The sequence below is a fragment of the Musca domestica genome, unplaced genomic scaffold (assembly GCF_030504385.1).
Source record: "Musca domestica strain aabys unplaced genomic scaffold, Musca_domestica.polishedcontigs.V.1.1 39, whole genome shotgun sequence".
Classification (NCBI taxonomy): domain Eukaryota; kingdom Metazoa; phylum Arthropoda; class Insecta; order Diptera; family Muscidae; genus Musca; species Musca domestica.
Genome location: NW_026712326.1, coordinates 1,578,803 through 1,601,155, shown reverse-complemented (window position 1 = coordinate 1,601,155; position 22,353 = coordinate 1,578,803). Strand labels below are relative to the sequence as shown.

The 22,353-nt window shown below is 35.1% G+C and overlaps 2 protein-coding genes across 2 annotated transcripts in view; both read left to right on the top strand.

The window, feature by feature from the left end:
- Positions 1-13,369: 13,369 nt before the first annotated feature.
- Positions 13,370-22,353, top strand: part of LOC101893343 (protein takeout) — a gene marked incomplete in the record, with an annotated part of 28,880 nt that continues 19,896 nt past the window's right edge. Inside the window, 1 exon segment of the mRNA XM_059126515.1 lies at positions 13,370-13,555.
- Positions 21,078-21,717, top strand: LOC131804120 (uncharacterized). Its single transcript, XM_059126516.1, has 2 exons — positions 21,078-21,185; positions 21,472-21,717. The coding sequence occupies exons 1-2, from the start codon at positions 21,107-21,109 to the stop codon at positions 21,711-21,713; spliced, it is 321 nt and encodes a 106-aa protein (XP_058982499.1). The 5' UTR covers positions 21,078-21,106; the 3' UTR covers positions 21,714-21,717.

Below are 22,353 nucleotides of genomic sequence, written 5' to 3'. Positions count from 1 at the left end.
CCTGGCCGAACTTACTCCTTTTGAACTTGTTTTTTACTATAATCCTTCTCGAAGTGATATCTTGCATATAGCAATGCTATTTGGATAAAAATGTAGAAATGTCTCCGTCAAGTTTGGTGAAAATCGATTTAGAATTGGATATGCCTTCTAAATATTACTTCCCTCTGAAACCAAATCATAACTTCTCTAAAGCCAAAGATTGATTGGGGGTATGATCTACTTCAAAAAAAAGCTTTTTTTACGAGAGCTCTACTAAATATGCATAATGGTGTAGGGTATCATTTAGTCGGCCCCGGCCGACTTTTGACTTTTCTTACTGGTTTTATTTGATACCGAACTCAAAAATTAGGCCCCAGAGATTTTGTTCGAAAAATCTATCTCCGGCGGCACGTAATAATATTATGACCACACACTGTTCCCATTATAAAGTACATTATTTCCTTTGTTGTTGTTGCTGCTTCTTTCACATAATGATCGCTGTCATCTTAAAACTGCGAATATAGGATGATATGCGTGTTTTGCTTTGTTTTCTGTTTTTGTTTAGGGAGGGAGATTTATTAAAGGTTTGGTGAGTAAAGTGCGGCGACATACAATGACAATTACCTATTTTGCCCCGTATAATGTAGATTCTTTCTAATTTTCTATTTTTGTCAATGAATCAAAATGTTCTGATGCAAAACTTCTCCAGATGATAATAACAACATTAAACATTTTAAATTAATTTTAAGTGTTTACACTTGGCGATGTGAATTGCTTTAACCTTTGCGTTTGTCAAACATCTAACCTACAAAAATGATTAATTTGTGCAAACATTATTGAAATAATATTCACAGCATTTGAGTTTAGATTAGGCAGTAATTTAAATTTGAAGAGGGAAAAATGTTCGACATACCGAGACGAGTTTAAAAAGGTCGCACAGCATGCGTTTTTATACCCTCCACCTTGGAAAGGAGGGTATATTAACTTTGTCATTCCGTTTGTAACATCCTTAAATATTCGTCTTAGACCCCATAAAGTATATATATTCATAATCAGCATAAAATTCTAAGTCGATTTAACGATGTCCGTCTGTCTGTCTGTTGAAATCACGATACAGCCCACATTATTTGACGTAGAGCGTCAAAATTTAGCAGAGCTATTTGCGTTGTGTCTAGGATGGTTGGTATTGAAAATGAGATATATCGGTCCACGTTCTGGTATAGTCCTCATATGATTTATGCCACATTTTTTCACGGATTTGTCTGGAAATTGGTATTTGTAGGTCATAACGGGTCCCTGAGCGTGTGGCAAAACATTGCATGTATAGGTCCACGTTGTGGTATAGCCCCCATATAAAGGTACCTCCCGATATTCGGTATTTTTGGTTTTTTTTGTCACATTTTTTCACGTATTTGTCTAAAAATTGGTATTTGTGGGTCATAATGGTTTCCAGCTCCGGTGGCGAAACATTGCATGTATGGGTCCATGTTTTGGTATAGCCCCCATATAACAGTACCTCCCGATATTCGGTATTTTTATGGTTTTTGCCACATTTTTTCACTGATTTGTCTAAAAATTGGTATTTGTTGGTCATAATGGGTCCTAGTTCGTGTAGCGAAACATTGTAATTATAGGTCCACGTTTTGGTATAGCCTCCATATAACGGTACCTCCCGATATTCGGTAATTTGATGATTTTTGCCACATTTTTTTGCCACATTGGTATTTGTTGGTCATAATGGGTTCCAGCTTCGGTGGCGAAACATTGCATGCATGGGTCCATGATTTGATATAGCCCCCATATAACGGTACATCCCGATATTCGGTATTTTGATGGTTTTTGCAACATTTTTTCACTGATTTGTCTAAAAATTGGTATTTGTGGGTCTTAATGGGTTCTAGTTTGTGTAGCGAAACATTGTAATTATAGGTCCACGTTTTGGTGTAGCCCCCATATAATGGTACCTCCCGATATTCGGCATTTTAATGGTTTTTGCCACATTTCTTCTAATGTTTCTTTTACCCTAAGGTTTGGCCCGGCCGAACTTAATGTTTTTTTACTTGTTATGTCTTACAGCATGTTTTTGCAACCATATTTATACCCTACATCCCACTGTGGCAAAGAGTATTACGTCTTTGAGCATTTGCTTTAAAATTGAGAAGGAAACGAGATAAACCAAAGTTCCCTTTGTTGATTCGCCCTAGAATCACTTCCTGCATTGATTTATGCGTGTCTGTCCATCTGCCCATGTTCAGGTAGCATATATTGTTCATTTGAGATGAAATTTTGCATAGTTCATTTGTCTGAATCCAGGGCGAATCCAATGCAAATTTCAGATTATCGGCCATGTATACCTTCATCTGATATCAATTTTATTTCACACCAAATAGGATGGAATTTGGTTCCTGCTACCAAATTCAGCCTAGAATGAAGTACATTCAATTTTGTGAAAATAGGTTAGCTACAGTTCACTCGATTTGATACCTCAGCCAAATTATGTCATGATCGGTTCAGATGTGAATATAGGTGAGATGAAAAAACTGCATCCAACTTCTGACTGCTGTCATTTATAAGCCATTCGTCCGACAGCTGATAAAATTATTCCAGCGACAGCTCATTATATTGTTTAGAAGCGTACAAAAGCATTTTGGTGAGAATTTTCCAGAAAAAAAGTTATTCGTGATGGAGTTCAAGCGTGATAGTGTAATTTCTTTAAATTTGGCTGGAAAACCCCACGTGGCTATCGTTAGAGAACTCCAGCTTTTAAATGTGAATAAATCTTTGGTGTCTCGTTCCATCGCTCGTTACTGTGATACTGCGTAGCGTAGCCCGATGTCAAGGAAGTGGGCGGAAGAAAACAGCAACATCAGCAGAAATGGTTCGAAAAGTAAAGAAGCGACTTGATCGAAACCCGCATCGCCGTGGCCGAAAAATGGCTCTTGAGCTGAAAATATTCCATTCGGCAAATATTGCAAAATGAGCTCGAGGTAAAGCCATTGAATTTCCAAAAAGTTCAAGAATTTACATCGCAACAGAAAAAAATAGACTCAAAAGAGCTAAAGAGTTGCTTTGCTTGGCCGAAAGTGGTGAAGTACCGAATTTGGTTCTCTCCGATGAGAAAATATTCGTTGTCCAGCAGTTTGTAAAAAAACAAAATGATCGTGTTTACTTGCCAAAGAGGTCAGCTGAAAATGTGCACCTTCGGTTGGCCACCAGAAGTCAAGCGCCGTCCATGGTGATGGTGTGGACCGTTATAACAGCCGATGGTCGCTCTCCGCTCGTATTAATCGAATCGACCGTGGCATCAGAATAAATCGCGAAAATATTCTGGAGGGAGTATTAAAGCCTTGGGCATGCAAAAATGTTGACCGCAGACTTTTGGACATTCCAACAGGACTCAGCACGCGCCACCCAAGAATGGTTGAAAAATAAGGTTCCTCGCTTCATTTACAGCGCACAATGGCCACCAAAGTCTCCAAATACCAATCCGTTGGACTATTGTGTCTGGAGTATATTGGAAAGCAAGGTTGGCACTAAAAAATACCAAAGAGTCGATTACCTCAAGAAAGCGCCTCGCCGGGAATAGGCCGAAATACCGCAGAGCAACATTCGGGCAGCGTGTGACGGCTTCATTGGCCGTTTGAAGGTCATAATTCGTGCCAAAGGTGACCAATTCCAACAAATCTAAACTTATTCTAAAATTTGATGCTATTTCCGATATTTTTTGCTTTCATTCAATAAAATTTGCTAAAAAAAAGTAAAAATTATGGCGTTTGACTTTGTTGCAGTTTTTTATCTCACCCTGTATGCAGTGTAGACTCCACAAAGTATATATATTCTTCATTAGCATAAAATTCTATTTCGATTTAACGATTTCCGATCGCCTGTCTAAATTTCGAACGGAATGAAGTAGATTAATAAAGTTTTACTCAGACATGTGTTAGTTCTGCAGAAGTGTTGGTATTAAAAATGGATATGGGTTTTGGTATAGCCCCCCTTGTAACTATACGGACAGATTTAAGGTTTTTTGATGTTTTTGCGGCAATTTTAATCCAAATTTGCTGGAAATTTGCGGTATATGTTTCCATTATGTAAGAAACATCCCTTCATAGACCCGTCAGTGTAGGTATGCCTTTTTGTATGGGCCCCCTCTATTTTCGGCATTTGGACGATTTTAGCGATATTATTCACCGGAATTGTCTCAAATTTCGAATTTGAAGTTCTTAATGGGTACCACAACCTATCACAAAAAATTTTCTATGTCTTCGTATAGCCCACATATAAGGGTACCTTCCGCCATTTGATATTTGGATGATATAAGCGACATTATTCACCGGAATTGTTTCAAATATGTTATTTGAAGTTCGAAATCGGCACTACAGACTATGACAAGAATTTTTTATGCAGGTCTACGTCTTCTTATAGCCCCATATAAGTTTTCAGTTCAATCATATTTTTCGATCCACTTTTTTTTTGAAAATTTTTAATTTCCCTCGAAACGGTGGAGGGTAATTAAAGTTCGACGTGGTCGACCATAGCTTCCTTTTTACTTATTGTGAGATATTGTATCAAAAGTACCATAGGTACACTCTGGTGTAAATTGAAAAAAAAACAATATTCTTCGGATAAACTTGGCAATGAAACGAGGAATTGGCCAAATGTGAACGAATCAAAGGGATAGCCTCTCAACTACACCCCTGTATCTATATCTGTAGACCTACTCGTATTATGTAAATTTATCGATTGAAAAGTTACTAAAATTTCTTTTGTTATTGTAACCAAAAAAAAAAAAAAACAATTTAAGTTTTATAATAATAAATAATGAGTAATGTTGTTAAAATGTTGCAGATTAGACCCCCTGAAATATAGATTATTTTGATACTGGGACTTAGGGTATACCTAATAAGAATTTTTAAATACGAATGGATGGAACTGTAGACTTTTCGCTAACGAAATAGCGAACACTTACACTTACTTAAATAGCCAGTTAGCTAAACGACAGTTACGTTCTAACTTCTTATTATCGATTTCAACAAACATTGCCCATAATTTCCACAAATGGCAAAATACAAATTGTAATCGGCAATAATTTATATTAACCTACGCATAATGTAATTCAAACAAAACTTGTACAATGCAAACCTGTTGAGTTTAAAAAAAAAACATGTGGTACCCGTTTTTATATTTTTATTTTTTTATTTATTTATTTTTATTATTTATTTATTTTTTTTTTTTGTAGGCAGGATTACCTAAACGTTAAATCGATAAATAAATTATTCTTAAACGGTAAATATTAATTATGAAAGATATCTATTTGTTGAACTTACCGTTAGCTACCACAAGACATGTGAATAAAGTAAATTAAGCCACATTTTCCATGGTATATGATATTCAAACAGCTGTGCAATCTCGCTATCTCTCGCTACCATTTTAATGAAGTTTAATTGATTAGATTCGAAAATGAATGTTCCTCTTATAAATGTGTTTGAACCATTTAAAACTTGGATTTCGATGAAATGCTGCGATACTGTATCGGTTTATCTTTCGGTTTGAACTTCAAAACAAAGTTAACAAGTTAAAAAGCAGTAAATTCGGCAGGGCCGAACTTTGGATACCCTCCACCATTTGGAACGAATTTGGAAATTTTCCAAAAATAAAATCTTTAAAAAATGCTATTAAAATTTTTAAAAATACCGAATATAGCCGTTATATTGGGGTATATATGACGTGGACCTACATAGGCATTGTTTGTCATAAGCCATTACCATATTCAAATTCGAAACTAGAAATAAACGGTGAATAATGTAGCTAAAATCATCAAAATATCGCATATAGGGAGGTACCATTATATCGGAGCTGTGCGAAGACCTGGACCAGCGTAGACAATTTTCTGTGACAGGCTGTAGCATCCATTACGAACTTCAAATACGACATTTCAAACAATTTCGGTGGGTATTGTACCTAAATTCGTCAAAATACCGAATATAAGGAGGTACTGATATATGGGGCCAATTTTCTGTCACAGACTGTAGTTCCCATTACGAACTCTAAATACGTAATTTGAAACAATTTCGGTGAATAATGACACTAATATCATCAAAATACCGAATATTGGGAGGTACCTTTATATGGGAGCTATACAAAGACGTGGACCTGCACAGACAATTTTCTGTCATAGGCTGTAGTATCGATTACAAACTTCAAATGCCAAATTTGAAACAATTCCGGTGAATAATGTCGCTAAAATCATAAAAATAACGAATATCGGGAGGTACCGTTATATGGGGGCTATATGAAAACGTGGATCTACATGGCCCATTTACGAACTTAACCTGCCCAGTCTGTGGCAAATAAATAAATAAACATGTGGGCAAAATTTTAGCCTTCTATCTCAATTTGTTCGAAAGATAGCGTGATAACAACAGACAGACAGACTGACGGACAGACAGACGGACATCGCTAAATCGACTTAGAATTTTACGCTGATCAAGAATATATATACTTTGTTGGGTCTGACATTTCTGAGTCTGAGTATTTCGAGGAGTTACAAACAGAATGACAAAGTTAATATACCCTCCATAGTATGGAGGAGGGTATAACAAGTAGTAGTAGTAATAGTATCAGTCGGGTTTGCCGAGAGATGTATACCCTTAGCCTATGTCAGTTTATTAAAATATATTCTGACTTAACTTATGATTATTCAAAATGTTGGTCCTTTATGGAGGAAATATCGTAGGAGTGGACCAATATTATGCACTTCTAATCTAAACTAACGCTGATATGAATATACAGCGTACCCAATTTTGACTGTATTGACTTCACTTTATATGAGATATGTGATAATTTTTTGAAAATGTTGAAATATTCCTGAGGTACCAAATAAAGTGGTCTAGATATACTGTTAAACGTGCAAAATTTAGAGAAAATCCGACATCTATTACCAGTTTAATAGGGATAAGGTTTTTACCATTGTTTGAGAGTATATTTTTACGAAAGTGAGGGATTTAAACATCAAATCGGATGAAACATACATATGGGAGCTATAACTATATCTGTACCGATTTTCACCAAATTTGAAGTACTTGTTTCTGGGATAAATTCAGTCGGAATTGCCAAAATTCACTTCATTTGGGTTGCTATTAGCTATTTGGTGCACAAAAAACGTGAAATCAGAAAAAAATATATATGGGAGCTATATCCAAATCGGAACCGATCTTGATAAAATTTGACAGAGGTATTTCTGGGCTATTACTGATATCTGGTATCAAATATCATTGTGGAGGGCATAAAACGCATACGTGGGATTTAAAACCCCAGATGGGATGAAACATATATATGGGAGCTATAGCTACATATACCTGTACCGATTATCACAAAATTTAATTTACTTGATTCTAGGCTGAATTAGGCCGGAAGTGCTACAATTCATTTGGGCTGATATAAGCCTTTTGGTGCACAAAAACCCAAAATCGGATAAAGGTATATATGGGGGTGATATCTGAATTCTGAACCGATCTTGGAAAAAATTGACAGAGATATTTCTGGGCTGTATCTAATATCCAGTATCAAATATCATTCTCGTGGAGTGCATATTACGCATGTGAGGGACTTAAATCTCCAAATTGGATGAAACATATATATGGGAGCTACAGCTATAGCTGAATCAATTTCCAAAAAATTTGTTGTACTTTCTTCTAGACTGGATTCAGTCGGATGTGCAAAAATTCAGGCCATTTGGACAGATATTGGGTATTTGGTCCACAAGTAACCTGAAATCGGTTGGAAATATGTGTGGGAGCTATATCTAAATTTGTACCGATTCTCGCCAATCTCAATAGGATTTGTCCTTGGGCCAAACAAATATTGTGTGGAAAATTTCATCTCAAATGGATAATAAATGCGACCTGCATTTGGTTCTCAAAAATACATGGACAGACGAACGGACGGACCAATAGACTGACATGCAAAAATCGACTCAGAAAGTGATTCTTTGGAGATCCTCAAAAGTAACTATGGGTCTATCTCGCTTCCTTCTCCATGATACAAATAAATGCACGAAGACATAATACCCCTACCACTATGTGGCGTAGGATATAAAAATATTGGGATGTGTGAAATTCGAAGAGAATCTGATTTCGCATTTTATGAGATATATAATTATTCAAAATTATGAACCCGTTGGGGGCGAGGTATAAGAAGGATGAGTCCGACATATTCTACCTTCACACCTAATCTAGTGTTAATAGAAATATTGAGATGTGCCAAATTTGAAATAATCGGATGCTGGTTTCTCGTTTTATGAGCTTCATGGCTATTCAAAGTGTTGACCCATTGTGGGGGAAGCACCAAAAGGATTGGACCGGTATATCCCATCTTCACACCAGATTTTGCGTTACTAGAAATATTGAGATGTGCTAAATTGGAAGAAAATCTATTGCTTATTTCACATTTTATAAGAGGTATGATTATTCAACATTTGGACCCGTGGTGGGAAGGTACCAGAAGAAATGATACGGTATCTACCATCTTAATAACAGATCTTGTGTTAATGGAAATATTTGAGATTTACAAAGTCTGAATGGAATCGGATGTTAATTTCACGTTCTATAAGCTTCACGAGTATTCAAAATGTTGACCCTTTGTGGGGGAGGTACCAGAAGAAGTGGACCGATATGCCACATCTTCACACCAGATATTGTGTTAGTAGAAATAATGTGATTTGTGAAATATGAAGAGAACCGGATGCTTATTTCGGAATTTATAATCGTTTTGGTTATTCAAAACGTTGACCCTTTGTGGGAGAGGTACCAGAAGGCATGGTCCGACGTAATCCCTCTTCATACCAGATCTTGTGTTTATGAAAATATTAAGATGTACCAAGACTGAATGAAATCGGATGTTAATTTCGCGTTTTATGAGCTTCATGGATATTCAAAATTTTGACCATTTGTGGGGGATGTACCAGAAGGAATGGACCGATAAATTCCATCTTCACACCCGATCTTGTGTTTTTAGAAATGTCTAAAATTTCAGGAAAAAAATTTCATTTTTTATAAGAAGATACTTGATGGTGTGGGCTGACATTATCCATATTCGCACCTGATCTAGCCCTAATACAAATATTGTTATTTCCGAAGTTTGAACAAAATTGGATGTTCCTTGTTCCATGATGTAAAGTATTTTCTATGAATATATTGACCTTTTATGGGGGTGGTACCGAAAGGAGTGTAGCGATGTTGCCCATCTCCGAATTCGATTTAAGCTTGACCATAATGTTACGATGCACCAAGATTGGATCAAATCGGATACTCCCTTCGAAATTTCGAGACAGACGGACAGACACCTCTAGATCGATTATATATGACCAGAAACGGATTTGATCCAACGAGACCCAGGGTCTAAAACCTTTATTTTGATGAGACACCTTTTGTTCGTATCAAACGATATATACCCTCTGTAGCCATATGACTGAGGGTAAAATTAATTTTCTCGCCTCTAAAAATCTATTTTCGAATTAGGCCCACAAGATTATGCTTTTGTTGAGAATAATTTGTTTCGCCTCACAAAATATGGCGTTAGTATTGAACTTTGACAACAAATTAATTTTTGTGGTGGTTAGGGTTTTCTTTAGAATTCCATTGTTGTTGCTGTTGTTTTTTATGGAAATCATGAACATCGACGCACACAATCCAAGTTTCGTACAGTTTAATTTTATCAAAAAGAAAAACGTAAAATGTTAATGGCTTGCATTATTACAATGGCACGCGATAGATCTCCATATTTATAGTTGAGTGTGTTTGTATCGTTCCCCTCCTTACAATGTGGTTGGCAGCTGTAGGCTTTTGTTATTTAAAGGGTATTCAAAACACAGGTAATTCTATATAATTTTGACTACATGTATGACTAGCTGACCGGTACAATTTTGCGATAGGAGAAACAAAAAAGTGAAATCTGTATTATAATTCCGACATATTCCTTCTAATCATTCTCCAGCTATTCTATTATATTCTTTTCGAAGAAGTTTATTTTGGAAAGACTTTTATAGTTTTTAAGAACTCATGTTTATTGTTCGAATATAAATTTTAAGAACAAAAACTAACAGATTTAATAATTGAACTTGGGTGTTATGTCTGTGTATCTCAATTAACCAGATTTTGTTTTATTCAAAATTAATCAATGGTGACTTTACGATTTTCTCAAAACTTAATACACACGAGCATACAAAGAAACAAAAAACATAAACCAAAAACAAAACAAAACGAACGTTGACAACATTTAGTTTCATAGACAACAACAGCAACAACATTTAAATCCATACGAAACAAATTCTAGCTACCCAATTGGAAATGGAATGATGGAAGATTAAAAGTCAAGAATTCGCTGGAGTTAAATAAAGTATATGGTCCCAGCAAAAAATCTCCTTACCCAATAATGGTGCTATTAAGTGAATTTTGGAATTAGTTAATACTTACAAAACAATATCCAAGGCCCTTATTTTAACATGGACATGCCATAGAGAGTAAGTACCTACCACCAACCTAAATTAATAAAAGAGTAGAATGATTGACGGACTGACTTAATGATTCATTAACGCCCAGACGAAAAGGCGGAAGCTAGAATCTTGAAATTTTAGCTGAGGATTCCTCTTGATCCAAAGGTGCCGGATAAGGCTGGGTTTTGGGAAATTCGTAATAGAATGACACTAGAAAGTACTAAGTATGATATCCTTTGTGTTTGACGTACCGGCAGAACTCTTTAATTAACAAGTAAAGAAGCTTTAAGTTCAGCACGGCCGAACTTTGAATACCTTCCACCATTTGGAACGAATTTAGCAATTTTCAAAAAAAAAAAAAAATAAATAAAATCCGAAAAATTCGCTAAAATCATCAAAATATCGAATATCGGAAGGTATCGTTATATCGGGGCTATACGAAGTCCTGGACCTGCATAGAAAATTTTCTGTCACAGGCTGTAGTGCCTATTAAAAACATTTAATCCGAAATTTCGGTGATTAAGGTCGCTAAAATCATCAAAATACCGCATATCGGGAGATACCGTTATATGGGGTCTATGCGAAAACATGGCCCTGCACAGACAATTTTCTGTCTTAGGCTGTAATATTCATTACGAACTTAAAGCAGTAAATTAAATTCCGGTGAATAATGCCGCCAAAATCATCAAAATACCAAATATAAAATAAAATAAATTACCAAAATACCGAATATCGGGAGGTACCGTTATATGGGGGCTATACCAAAACGTGGACCTACATGAAGGTATCAGAAGGAGTGGACCAAAATTACCCATCTCCGGTCTCAATGTAAGTTTGACAATAATATTACGATATACCAAGTTTGGATCAAATCGGATACTCCCTTCGAGAGGTATCGTGCACTCCAGCCAGACAGGCGGATGAGCGGACATACTTGGATCGACTCCAAATGACCTACATGACCCATTTTCAATACCAAAAGTCCTGCAGACATACTACACATTTGAGTAAAATTTTATCCACCTACTTCATTTCGTTCGGAAGCTCGAGTGATTTCCACAGACGGACGCACATCGCTAAAACGACATAGAATTTTATGCTGATGAAGAATATACTGTGTGGGGTCTAAAATGTATATTTCGACGTGTTACAAACGGGATGGCAAACTTAATATACCCTCCATGCTATGGTGGAGGGTATAAAAATATATATCGGAGCCGATTTTCACAAAATGGAAACCTACGAGCCGAAATTCTGTCCATTTGGGCTGATATTAGGCATTATTTGCACAATAAACCTGAAATCGGATTAAGGATATATATGGGAGCTATATCCAAATCTGAACAGATCTTGATAAAATTTGACGGAGGTATTTCTGGTTTGTATCTGATATTTGGTACCAAAAGTTATTCTTGTGGAGTGCATATTACGTATTTGAGGGACTTTAACATCAAAGCGGATGAAACATATAAATGGGAGCTAAAGCTATATCTGAACTGATTATCACCAAATTTGATGTACTTGGTTCTGACTGAATTCGGTCAGTTGTGCCAAAATTCACATCATTTGGACTGATATTGGCCATTCGGCAGAAAATTAAATCTAAATCGGTTGAAGATATATGGGAGCTATATCTAAATCTGACCCGATTATCTCCAATTTCAATAGGGTTCGTCCTTGGGCCAAACAACTATAGATTGGAACATTTCATTTCAATCGGATAAAAAATGCGACCTGCATTTTGTTCATAGCAATATATAGACAGACGGATGGACGGACGGACATGTTACAAACAAATGCACAAAGACATAATATCCTATGTGGTGTAGGGTGTAAAAATGTATGAAAAGTACTAAAATGAATAGGGTCGATGTAAGGGGGTAGTTTTGGAAGTGTGTTTGGGTGACTATTGGTCCGAAGGTGTCAGATAAGACTGGGTTTTAGGAAATTCATACTAGAATGGAAGTCCCAAATATGGTACCCTTTGTATTCGACGAACCAGTAGAGCCAGAACTTTTATTTGGAATGTGGGTTACTGGAATGGAAATCAAGGTTGAGGAGTAGGGTCGATGTAAGGAGGAAATTTTGGAAGTGTGTACTCATGTATACGAAAAGTACTTAACGGTACTAAATTTGGCAGCAATTGAATTTGGAGGAACGGATGGAGCTGGAATCCTGAAATTTGAAACTATCATTACTGGTGGAATATAGGATTGGAATAGGGAGTCTGTTTTTGAAATTTGTACTTATGTGCATGAAAAGTTCTAAATGGTACTAAATTTGGTACAATTTCGATTTAATCGATAGAGGTGAAATGTCAAAATTTGGTATCCTGAAATTTGAAAATTTCGATCTTTTATGGGAGAGGTACCAAAAGGAGTGGACCAATATTGTCCGTCTCCGAACTCGATCTTAGTTAGATAATAATTTTACGATTTACCAAGTTTGGGCCAAATTTGATACTCCTGCGAGAGTTATCGTGCGCACCAGCCAGCCAGGCAGACTGGCTATTTTAGCAATTTTTTGCGATATCATAAAACGAAAATCGGTTATGGTAGTAAAAACTTTTACATTCTTGCAGTACTGGAACAGACCAATAAATGGTAAAGCCACATTTGAAGAGCCAAATAATAAGAAAAAATATTTGAATATTTTTGGTATTATTTGTAATCTTTGAATGCCAAAAATTACTTGTTCGTAACCAAAATTTCCAACTGGGTACACTAACTACATCATGTTAGTTTGAAGTTGCTGCTACCACTACATTCGCTACTGTTTAGCTGCAGCAGCAGCTGCTACAGCACAACTACAAACGACCGAGAGCACTTCGATTCACGTCTCAAACGACGAACGAAAAATTCTATAAATTGATAAAAAATTCTGCGTTCAATTGCAGTTCGTTGCGGTATTCTATTCTAACGTTTCGACAACAAATTTCGGCTTTCGATGTGATTTTGTTCAGCGGACAAGTAACCACTTTAAATTGATAAGAAATTAAACAAAACGACTTTTTTGGCTCAAGGATAACAAAATTAAAAAAAAATATATATTTTTTGGCAAAACATTTAAATTACCTTCAAGGATATTATTTTTTTTAAATAATAAAAGTGAGTGATGTGATAGTAAAGAAACTGAAGAAACTTTAATTTTATAAATTAAATAAAAAGAAAACTATGAGGCAAACAAAAATATGGATTTAACTGTAATTTAATAATTTAAAAAATTATTTAGAAAACTATTCGACCACAAATATACGTAAAATATTTAGTGAAATAAAATAAAAGAGTTTTTCTCATAACTGCATTTTTGAAAATTTGAATTTGAAAATTAATTTGTCAAAAAAAGGACATACAGATATCAAAAATAAATTATACATTACATGTTTTTTTGCATCCCGCGACTCTTTCTTAGTGTGTATTGTGATTTTAAAGTTGCTGCTAAACAATTTATGAATGATTGGAATATGGATTTTGAAATTAAAAGTTATAACGCTGATGTTATGGAAATTAATAACAGTATTAGGGATGGTTATAAATATATATTTTAAGTGAACTTTAACCCGAACAGTCCTTGAAAATATAATTTAAAAATTTTAAAATTTTTTTCAGATACAGGTCCTTGAAAATTTCAAAAAAGCCATTATTGGACAAAAGTTCCTAAAAATATTCTTAAAAAACAATTGTTACAAAAAATCTCTTAAAATATTCTTTAAAAATCCACGATTTTTTGACCAGAAAATTTTCTAGATTTCTTGACTTGTTAATTCTTCAAAATATTTTTTAAAAAATCTATGAAAAATGTAACTACATGTTCCTATTAAAATTTAAAAAAAAAATTAATCCACAATTCTTAATAAGGTGGTCCTTGAATGTAATTTTCGTAAAAGATCCACAAGTTTCGAGTAAGCAAAAGCATAATTTTCTTCAGCAAAAACTTTAAAAATGTTTTTTTTTAATTTTTTCAATTTGCGATAATGTTTCTCATTGACAATGCCGCATAGGGTTTCTGGTTTTGACTGAAACCACGAGACTTTGCGAAATTTGTCGTGCTAATGGGAGTCCAAATAAATATTTGAAAATTTAAAATTCCTGTGTATATATTTTGCAGATTATACCATATTTGACTATATACGTCTACTAAATCAATATAAATGTTAGGTCAGAAGTGTAGCTTTCATTTATTTTGTGCTTTTGAAAGGAAGTGACAAGCATATCTCCGAAATGGAAGTTTTTGTTTTTACTCGAAATTTTCCAATGTCACTCAAAAAATAGCGAGAATGATTTCCTCTTATTCGAGTAGGAATAAAATTATCCGATTGCAATTGAAAGATGTAGGCATAGTCCCTGTCCTAACATTTAATCTCTTGTGGATTGGTCTGTAATTGTAACCTGTAAAAACACTGCAAATTTAGAAAAAAAAAATATTTTTTTAATCTATTTCATTAACTTATTATTTTTCAATCAACTCAAAAATTGCCAGTATTCTATTCTGAATGCAGAATTTCTTTATATTGCGGTATGTAGGGAAGGTAGTGGACCGATATATTCCATTTTCATACTTGATTCAATTTTGACTGAAACGTTTGACAAAGGCTATATAGGCATTTGATGTGATTTCAATTTTTTTTAATGTTTACCGTTTATGAGGAGGTTACCAAAAAGAGTGGATCGTCTTTACACTCAATCTAATATTGGGAAGTGAGACTTTGGTGAGAGACTCTGGCACTGATTTCACATATTATTAATAGTATTAATATCCCAAATATTGACAATTTTTGGAGTATGTACAAGAAGTGGTGGGCTAATATGTATGACGGAAATGTGAAGAATATGTGAATATTGGCTGAAATGTTGATGTGTTCAAATTTGAAGGAAAACGGGCGCTGAAACTTATAGACCCTAGGTCCCTTTAGACCAAATTCGTTTCAAAACATTTGGATTAGATCTAGGGGAGTCCGTCTATCTGTCTGTCTATCTGGCTGGCTCGCTGGTCCGCACGATACATTTCGATTTGATCCAAACTTGGTATATTGAAACATTATAATGAGACTTAGATCGATTTCGGAGATGGGCAATATCGATCCATTCCCTCTGATACCTCACCCACAAAAGATCAAAATTTTCACAATAAATGTATTGTTCTTTTTTTTATTTCTTCTAGTTTTATACCGCATAGAACAAGAAAGGATCATTTAATTTTGTGCAAACTTACCAAATCCCAATTGTTGTATCAGCGCTGTGACAGGTGTGAAAATGTACCTCCCACACAAAGGGTAAAAATTTAGAAGAATTATATATCTTATAAAATGTGGACTGAACATCCGATTCTCTTGAAAATTCGCACATCTCAATATTTCTAAACATTTCAAGATACGGTGTGAAGATGATAGATATCGGCCAACTCCTTCTTCTACCTCACCCCAAAAAGCATCACAATTTTCAATACTTATATCTTTCGTAAATTTTCTAAATATTTCTCTCAGCCAGAGATCTGATGTGCCTCCTAAAGTTAAAATTTTTATTTACAATTATTCTCGTAATATTGCACACATACCAATATTTTTATCAGTGTTAGATGAAGAGGAATACCTCGGTCCACAATATCTCATACCTCACGCACATTTCAAATTTTCCAAAAATTAAATTGTTGTATAAAATGGTGAAAGTAGTGGATATTGTCGAAATCTGGCATGTAGTAATATTTATATCAGACTTGTATCTGAAAAGAAATGGACAATATTGGTCAACTACCTCGGAATCTCCGCCATAAAGGCTCAACATTTTGATTTTCATAGCGGATGTCAAAGTATATTCAAATAAACGGACAATAGCTTAGGGTATACATCATCTCTCGGTAAAATCGACTGATATTTTTTAGCTTGTTGATATTGAAAATGGTCTACGTTTTTGTACAACCCCTATAACCACATTTTGAATGCTGGCTATTAAAATCTTTCATCCACAACTTTCAAAGGGTTCAAAATTCTATGCACAAAGAATTTATAATTTTGGAATTTCCTTTATATACTGTTTTTTTTTTTTTTTTTTTTTTTTTTTTTTTTTTTTTTTTTATAGAAGGAGTCAATCTCTCCGCTGATTTCGTAGGAAATTGTGGTCGAATCATTGAAAATACCATATGTCAAGAGGTACCGTTGTATGGGGGCTATGTATCAAATAGTAGATCTACATTCGGATTTCTTTTTTAAGATATTAAACTACTCACTGAGAATTGAAATTGGGAGTAAAACTTTCAAAATGTTCCGTGAGGAACCAACTTATGGGATTTTGGCATAACCCTACAAGAGGACCTACATTAAAGCCAAATTACTCACTGAGAACATCAAGATTTCAACGGATTTGCTTTGAAATTCGTACTGAAACCTTCGAAATACTATAGTCAATGTCTGAGTTCAATAATATTCTAGCGATAATATCATGTCTTTGTAAAACTCGAAAGCTCTATTTTATATAATGCCAGCTATGTTATTAAATCGACAAGAATTGTACGCTGTTCATAAATATTTATACTTTATGTGGTCTTCGGAGAATATTTCGGGGAACAGAATGCCAAATCCAATATATACTCCATTTTATGGTGGACACTATAAAAGGCACTGTTTGATTTTTCCAGTTTCATAGACATAACTACTCCATGGAGGAAAAGTTTTCAATATGGAATGCATCTTTGATAAATCTTTAATAAAAAAATGTAAATTGGCAGTTTTGGCTCTCGGTGGAAAAACTTTTCTCTGCCAAAGGTATGCTGTTGTAATAATTCGGCCGGGCCAGACTTTGCATATCCTCCACCATTTGCAAAGAATTTGCAAATTTCCAAAAAATTCCGTTGGAAAATATTGCTAAAATCGTAAAACTAGGAAGTTACTTTTATATTGGGGCCTATATGTAGACGTGAACCTGCATATGCAATTTTCTATCATAAAAAGAAGTACCCATTAGGAACTTCAAAAATACGAAAATAATCAAAATACCGAATATAGAAAGATACCGTTATATGATGGCTACACGAATTTTCAATTTTCTGTCACAGGCTGTAGTACCCGTCACGGACTTCAAATAAGAAATTTATACAAATTCGAATAATGTCGCTAAAATCATCAAAATAACGAGTATCGGGAACACGCGGGACTATACGAAGATCTGGGCCTGTATGAGCATTTTTTTGTCATAGGCTGTAGTATCCATTATGAATTTCAAATTCCAAGTTTGAAACATTTCCGGTAAAAAGTTTGACCCAAATCACCAAAATACCGCATGTAGGGAGGTACGGTTATATGAAGACTACGTATACCAAAACTTAGACCTATATTGACCAAGGATATTTTTTACATAGTGTGAACACATATTGACAATTTACAGCAAATTCGGGTTAAAATTGTGAATAAAACACGCAAACAAATCTTAAAGTTATATGGGGGCTACACTAAATCGTGGACCTGTTTAGCCCATTTTCAATACCAAAAGTACTGTAGACCGAACTCATATCTTAGTAAAATGTTATTAAACTGCTTCATTTCATTCGAAAGCTAGAGTGGTTTCCACGGCCGGACGGACATTGCTAAGTCGACATAGAATTTTATGCTGATCAAGAATATATATATATATGGATGTACTTTGGGTCTAAAATGTATATATCGAGGTGTTACAAACGGAATGATAAAGTAAATATTCCCTCCATATTATGGTGCAGAGTATAAAAATTTGGATGTGTGAAATTTCAAAAAATTCGGATACTTATTTCACATTTTATCAGAGATATTATTTCGCGTTTTATGAGTTTTATGATTATTCAAAATTTTGACTTGATGAGTTAACAAGAGTGGTGAAATATCCTTCATTTACATCACCGAGACTAGATGGAGTCACTTTAAACCTCTCACTAGAAGCCAAATAAGTTGGTACTATTCTTGACTGCCAATTAAGTTGGAAGAGGAACACCGAGGAATGAGCTAAGAGAGGCTTGATCGCATTCTATTCCTGTAAGAACTCCATAGGTAAAGGCTGGGGCCTCAAACCACACATCTTTAAATGGGTGTATGAGTCAATCGTTCGCCCCATTCTAACCTATGGATCTCTAGTATGGTGGCATTCTTTGAAGAAGTCAACCTACTCACGACCTATTAACAAAGTTCAAAGAGCCGCATCCCTACTAATAACGGGTGCCTTCAGGAGCACGCCTCAAGCAGCACTGGATACTCTACTGGGCCTAAGACCGCTGAGCATATATGTGGAGGAACAGGCATTCAGGAGTGCTCCTCGACTCAGAGAACTAAGCGAATGGCGCAGTCAACCCTTTGGACATTCTGCGATTCTAAGGCGTGTAAGGAATGTGGGAGGGATAGCCTTTGCAAGTGACTATATTTTACCACGATTAAGCTTTTAACCACCTGACATACACATACCTGATAGAGACGCCTGGGCCCATAACAACCCACCTTTCCGCGGCATAGCTGTTTATACCGACGGTTCAAAGATGGAGTGTGATACGGGAGCTGGTGTCTTCTGTGATACCCTTAATGTTCGTGAATCCTACAAGCTTGGAAACATCTGTAGCGTATTTCAGGCGAAAATATTTGCGGTCAAAAAGGCCATAGACCTGCTGGTAACGAGGAGCATTGAGGTCAGCGGTCCGGTGACTATATATGTCGATAGTCAAGCGGAACTGAAGGTCTTAAGTTCCTTTACTATCAAGTCTAGGGCAGTTTTGAACTGCAGGAAAGCCTTGGAAAACACTGGGTTGTAAATAAAGCTCTGTTGGGTTCTTGGCCATTATAACATCCCAGGTAATGAGACTGCAGACAGCCAGACTAGGTTCCGACTCAACTACAATTGAAGTAGACAACTCGGTTAAGCCACCACTGTGCCATTTTATACAGGTTATTCACAGATATTACTCTGAGAGAATCCAAAAAAAATGGCTGGACGAAATTGGATGCACCATCCCCAAAAGAATCTGGCTCACACTCTCAGAGAAGAGAGCAAGGTCGCTGATGTCATTGTCAAAACCTGATTTAAAACTTGTGGTGGGTATCATCACAGGTCATTGTAAGGTGAGGGCTATGACCTCGAAATGGGACAGCGACGACATTGACTATTGTGGGATCTGTCAAGATGAAGAAGAAGTTGAGACAGTCGAACACTTGCTCTGCCACTGCCCAGCGCTCATTAATGTGAGACACAGGCTAGTGGGAGAACTAGTGTCACATGACCTGTCTTCTTTTTCTAACACTGACCCTATAGTAATCCTTCAATTAGCGTAGATCACATTCTACAACTTTATCTTTTATCTTCACCTCTTCTACCAACCACTTTTAGGATGAAAACAATGGACCTATTGGTCTCCGAGTGGAGCGGTTGCCATATGGTAACCGCGCGTCCTTTAACCTAACCTAACAAGAGTGGTTCGTTCTATCTGTTCTTGTGTTTGTATAAGTATTAGGATTCGCAATAACAATCGGACTCTTATTTCACATTTTATAAGAGTTATTATTATTCAACTATTTTAACCCTTTGTGAGGGAGGTGCATGATGGAGTGAGTCGATATCATCCATTTTCTCATCTGACCTAGCACGGATTAAAATTGTAGTATATACAAAGTTTGCACAACATTTTGTTGATCCTTTCTTGTTCAATAAGGTAATTATTTTCTGTGAACATTTTGACCGTTTGGGGGAGGACCAATATTGCCAATCTCCGAACTCGATCAAAGTTTCATAATAATATTACGACATACCAAGTTTTTGATCAAATCTGATACTCCCATCGAGAGTTAACGTGCGCACCGGCCAGACTGACAGACCGATAGACGGACGCCCTTGAATCGTCTCCACACATTTATTTATCTGCAGAATTTTTGATTCTGATTCTTTTTTGATTTTGATTTTGTCATCCGACTTTACTGGAAATGTCAAGCTGAAGACTATTTTAACCTGTGCCTAACTCAATTATGAAATATTTGTGGGATAGACACATTCTATAAATTTGAAGACATTTGATTTGAAATTGAAAGGTCCAATAAAGTTTGTTTCTTAAGTCTTTTGTTTTCGATCATGCGTCAAAATTTCTTTTCATGAATTACTTCTCTATTTGCAATTTAAATATCCGATTTAAATAATTTACGCCTCTCCTCAATTAGAAAGGAAGTGAATAACTTAAAATTGGCACAAAATCAAAAATTTACTAAATCAAATTCTAATTCAATTCAATTTACAATTAAATCCAGTGTTGGGAAATTCACATGCAAATCACGTTTATTACACTGGGAAGCATTTTCAGCAGACATCCAATCAAATTATTTTACAGCAACTGCATTAAAAATTCAGACAAAATGTAATTAAATTTTATTCCTGATCCAGTCAGTCGTTCGTTTTCCCATTAACAACTAAAAACAAAAAAAAAAAAACAAAAATAATAACAATAATCTGACTTTGATTTGATTACAGCTGTTTGTCCATTTAAAAATTAACACATTCTAAAGTGTAAGGTGTTGAAAAAAAAAAGAAAAACACTTTTATTTATCGATGTAAAATCAAATTCTTATAATTAAAAAATTTAATTGTTACTTTTACAAACGTTTTATTCATTGCAGTCACACGAAACGCCCGCTCCGTAGACAAGATGAAGTCACAGCTAGCAGCAGTAGGCTTGTTACTGGTCATTGCTCAAATGACAACAACAACGTATGCGGTAACAATGCGTAAGTTTTGAAATTGAAATAATTAACGGGGGGATACCGATCAGCCGACCTCCCACTCCCAGATACGCTAATAAATTATCTATGCAAATTACAACGAAGCCTCTTTTTTTCAATGTCAGACACTGTGAGCTTCCTTTGCAAAAAAAAATCATAACCAACTAGTTTGTTGGGTTTTCAATTTATTTTATTGCATTATTTTTTTTGTTTTTTTTTTTTGTTTTTTTTTTTTTTTCATTAATAATTTTTTTAAAATTCATTTAATTGCTTATTCCTTTCTCCCCTGCAGCTGACTACATAAAAGTTTGCTCTCGCAATGATCCAAAGATAAACGAATGTATTAAGAATACCGTTCACGACATGCGACCCTACCTCAAGGATGGCATCAAGGAGCTGAATGTCCCCGCCATGGAACCCCTGTTCATAGGTGATCTCAATATATTGGAAGGCGGCAGTGCGGGTATTAATGTTAAGGCGAAAGATTTGAATATCTACGGAGCATCGAATTTTGAAATTAAAAAGCTCAAGTAAGTTGCTAAAGGCTATTCACAATTCCAAATTAAAAAAAAAAAATCAAAATGGCTTACAAATCTCCATTTCTAAAAAATATTTTAAACAAAATTCACATTAAAAACTCTGGTGGCCTTCAAACAAAATGTTTAAAATAGCTCAAGTAAGTTGCTAAAGGCTATTCACAATTCCAAATTAAAAAAAAAAATCAAAATGGCTTACAAATCTCCATTCCTAAAAAATATTTTTAACAAAATACACATTAAAAACTCTGGTGGCCTTCAAACAAAAATGTTTAAAAAATATTTTTAAAAACTTGGTCCTCAAAAAATTCATAAAAATTTCCTAATTATCGACGTTTTTTCCAAATCTTAGGAAAAGTTCTGAAAGAATGAACGTTAATGGCTCAGTTGACCCTACAACAAACGATAAGGATAATGTTAGCTTTCAAAAAATATTTCTAAAATCTGGGGTTTAAAAAAAAACTTAATAACACTCCCGATCGGGACTGTATTGGTCCCTTATAAAACGTTCCTTAAACTTAAATATTATCATTCTGTTAATCGTTAATCGTCTTCAGATTTTTTTTAAGAAACTATAATAAAATACAAAATTGGCTCTATTGGTTCCTTAAGACCTTTTTTATATACCCCTCGATATT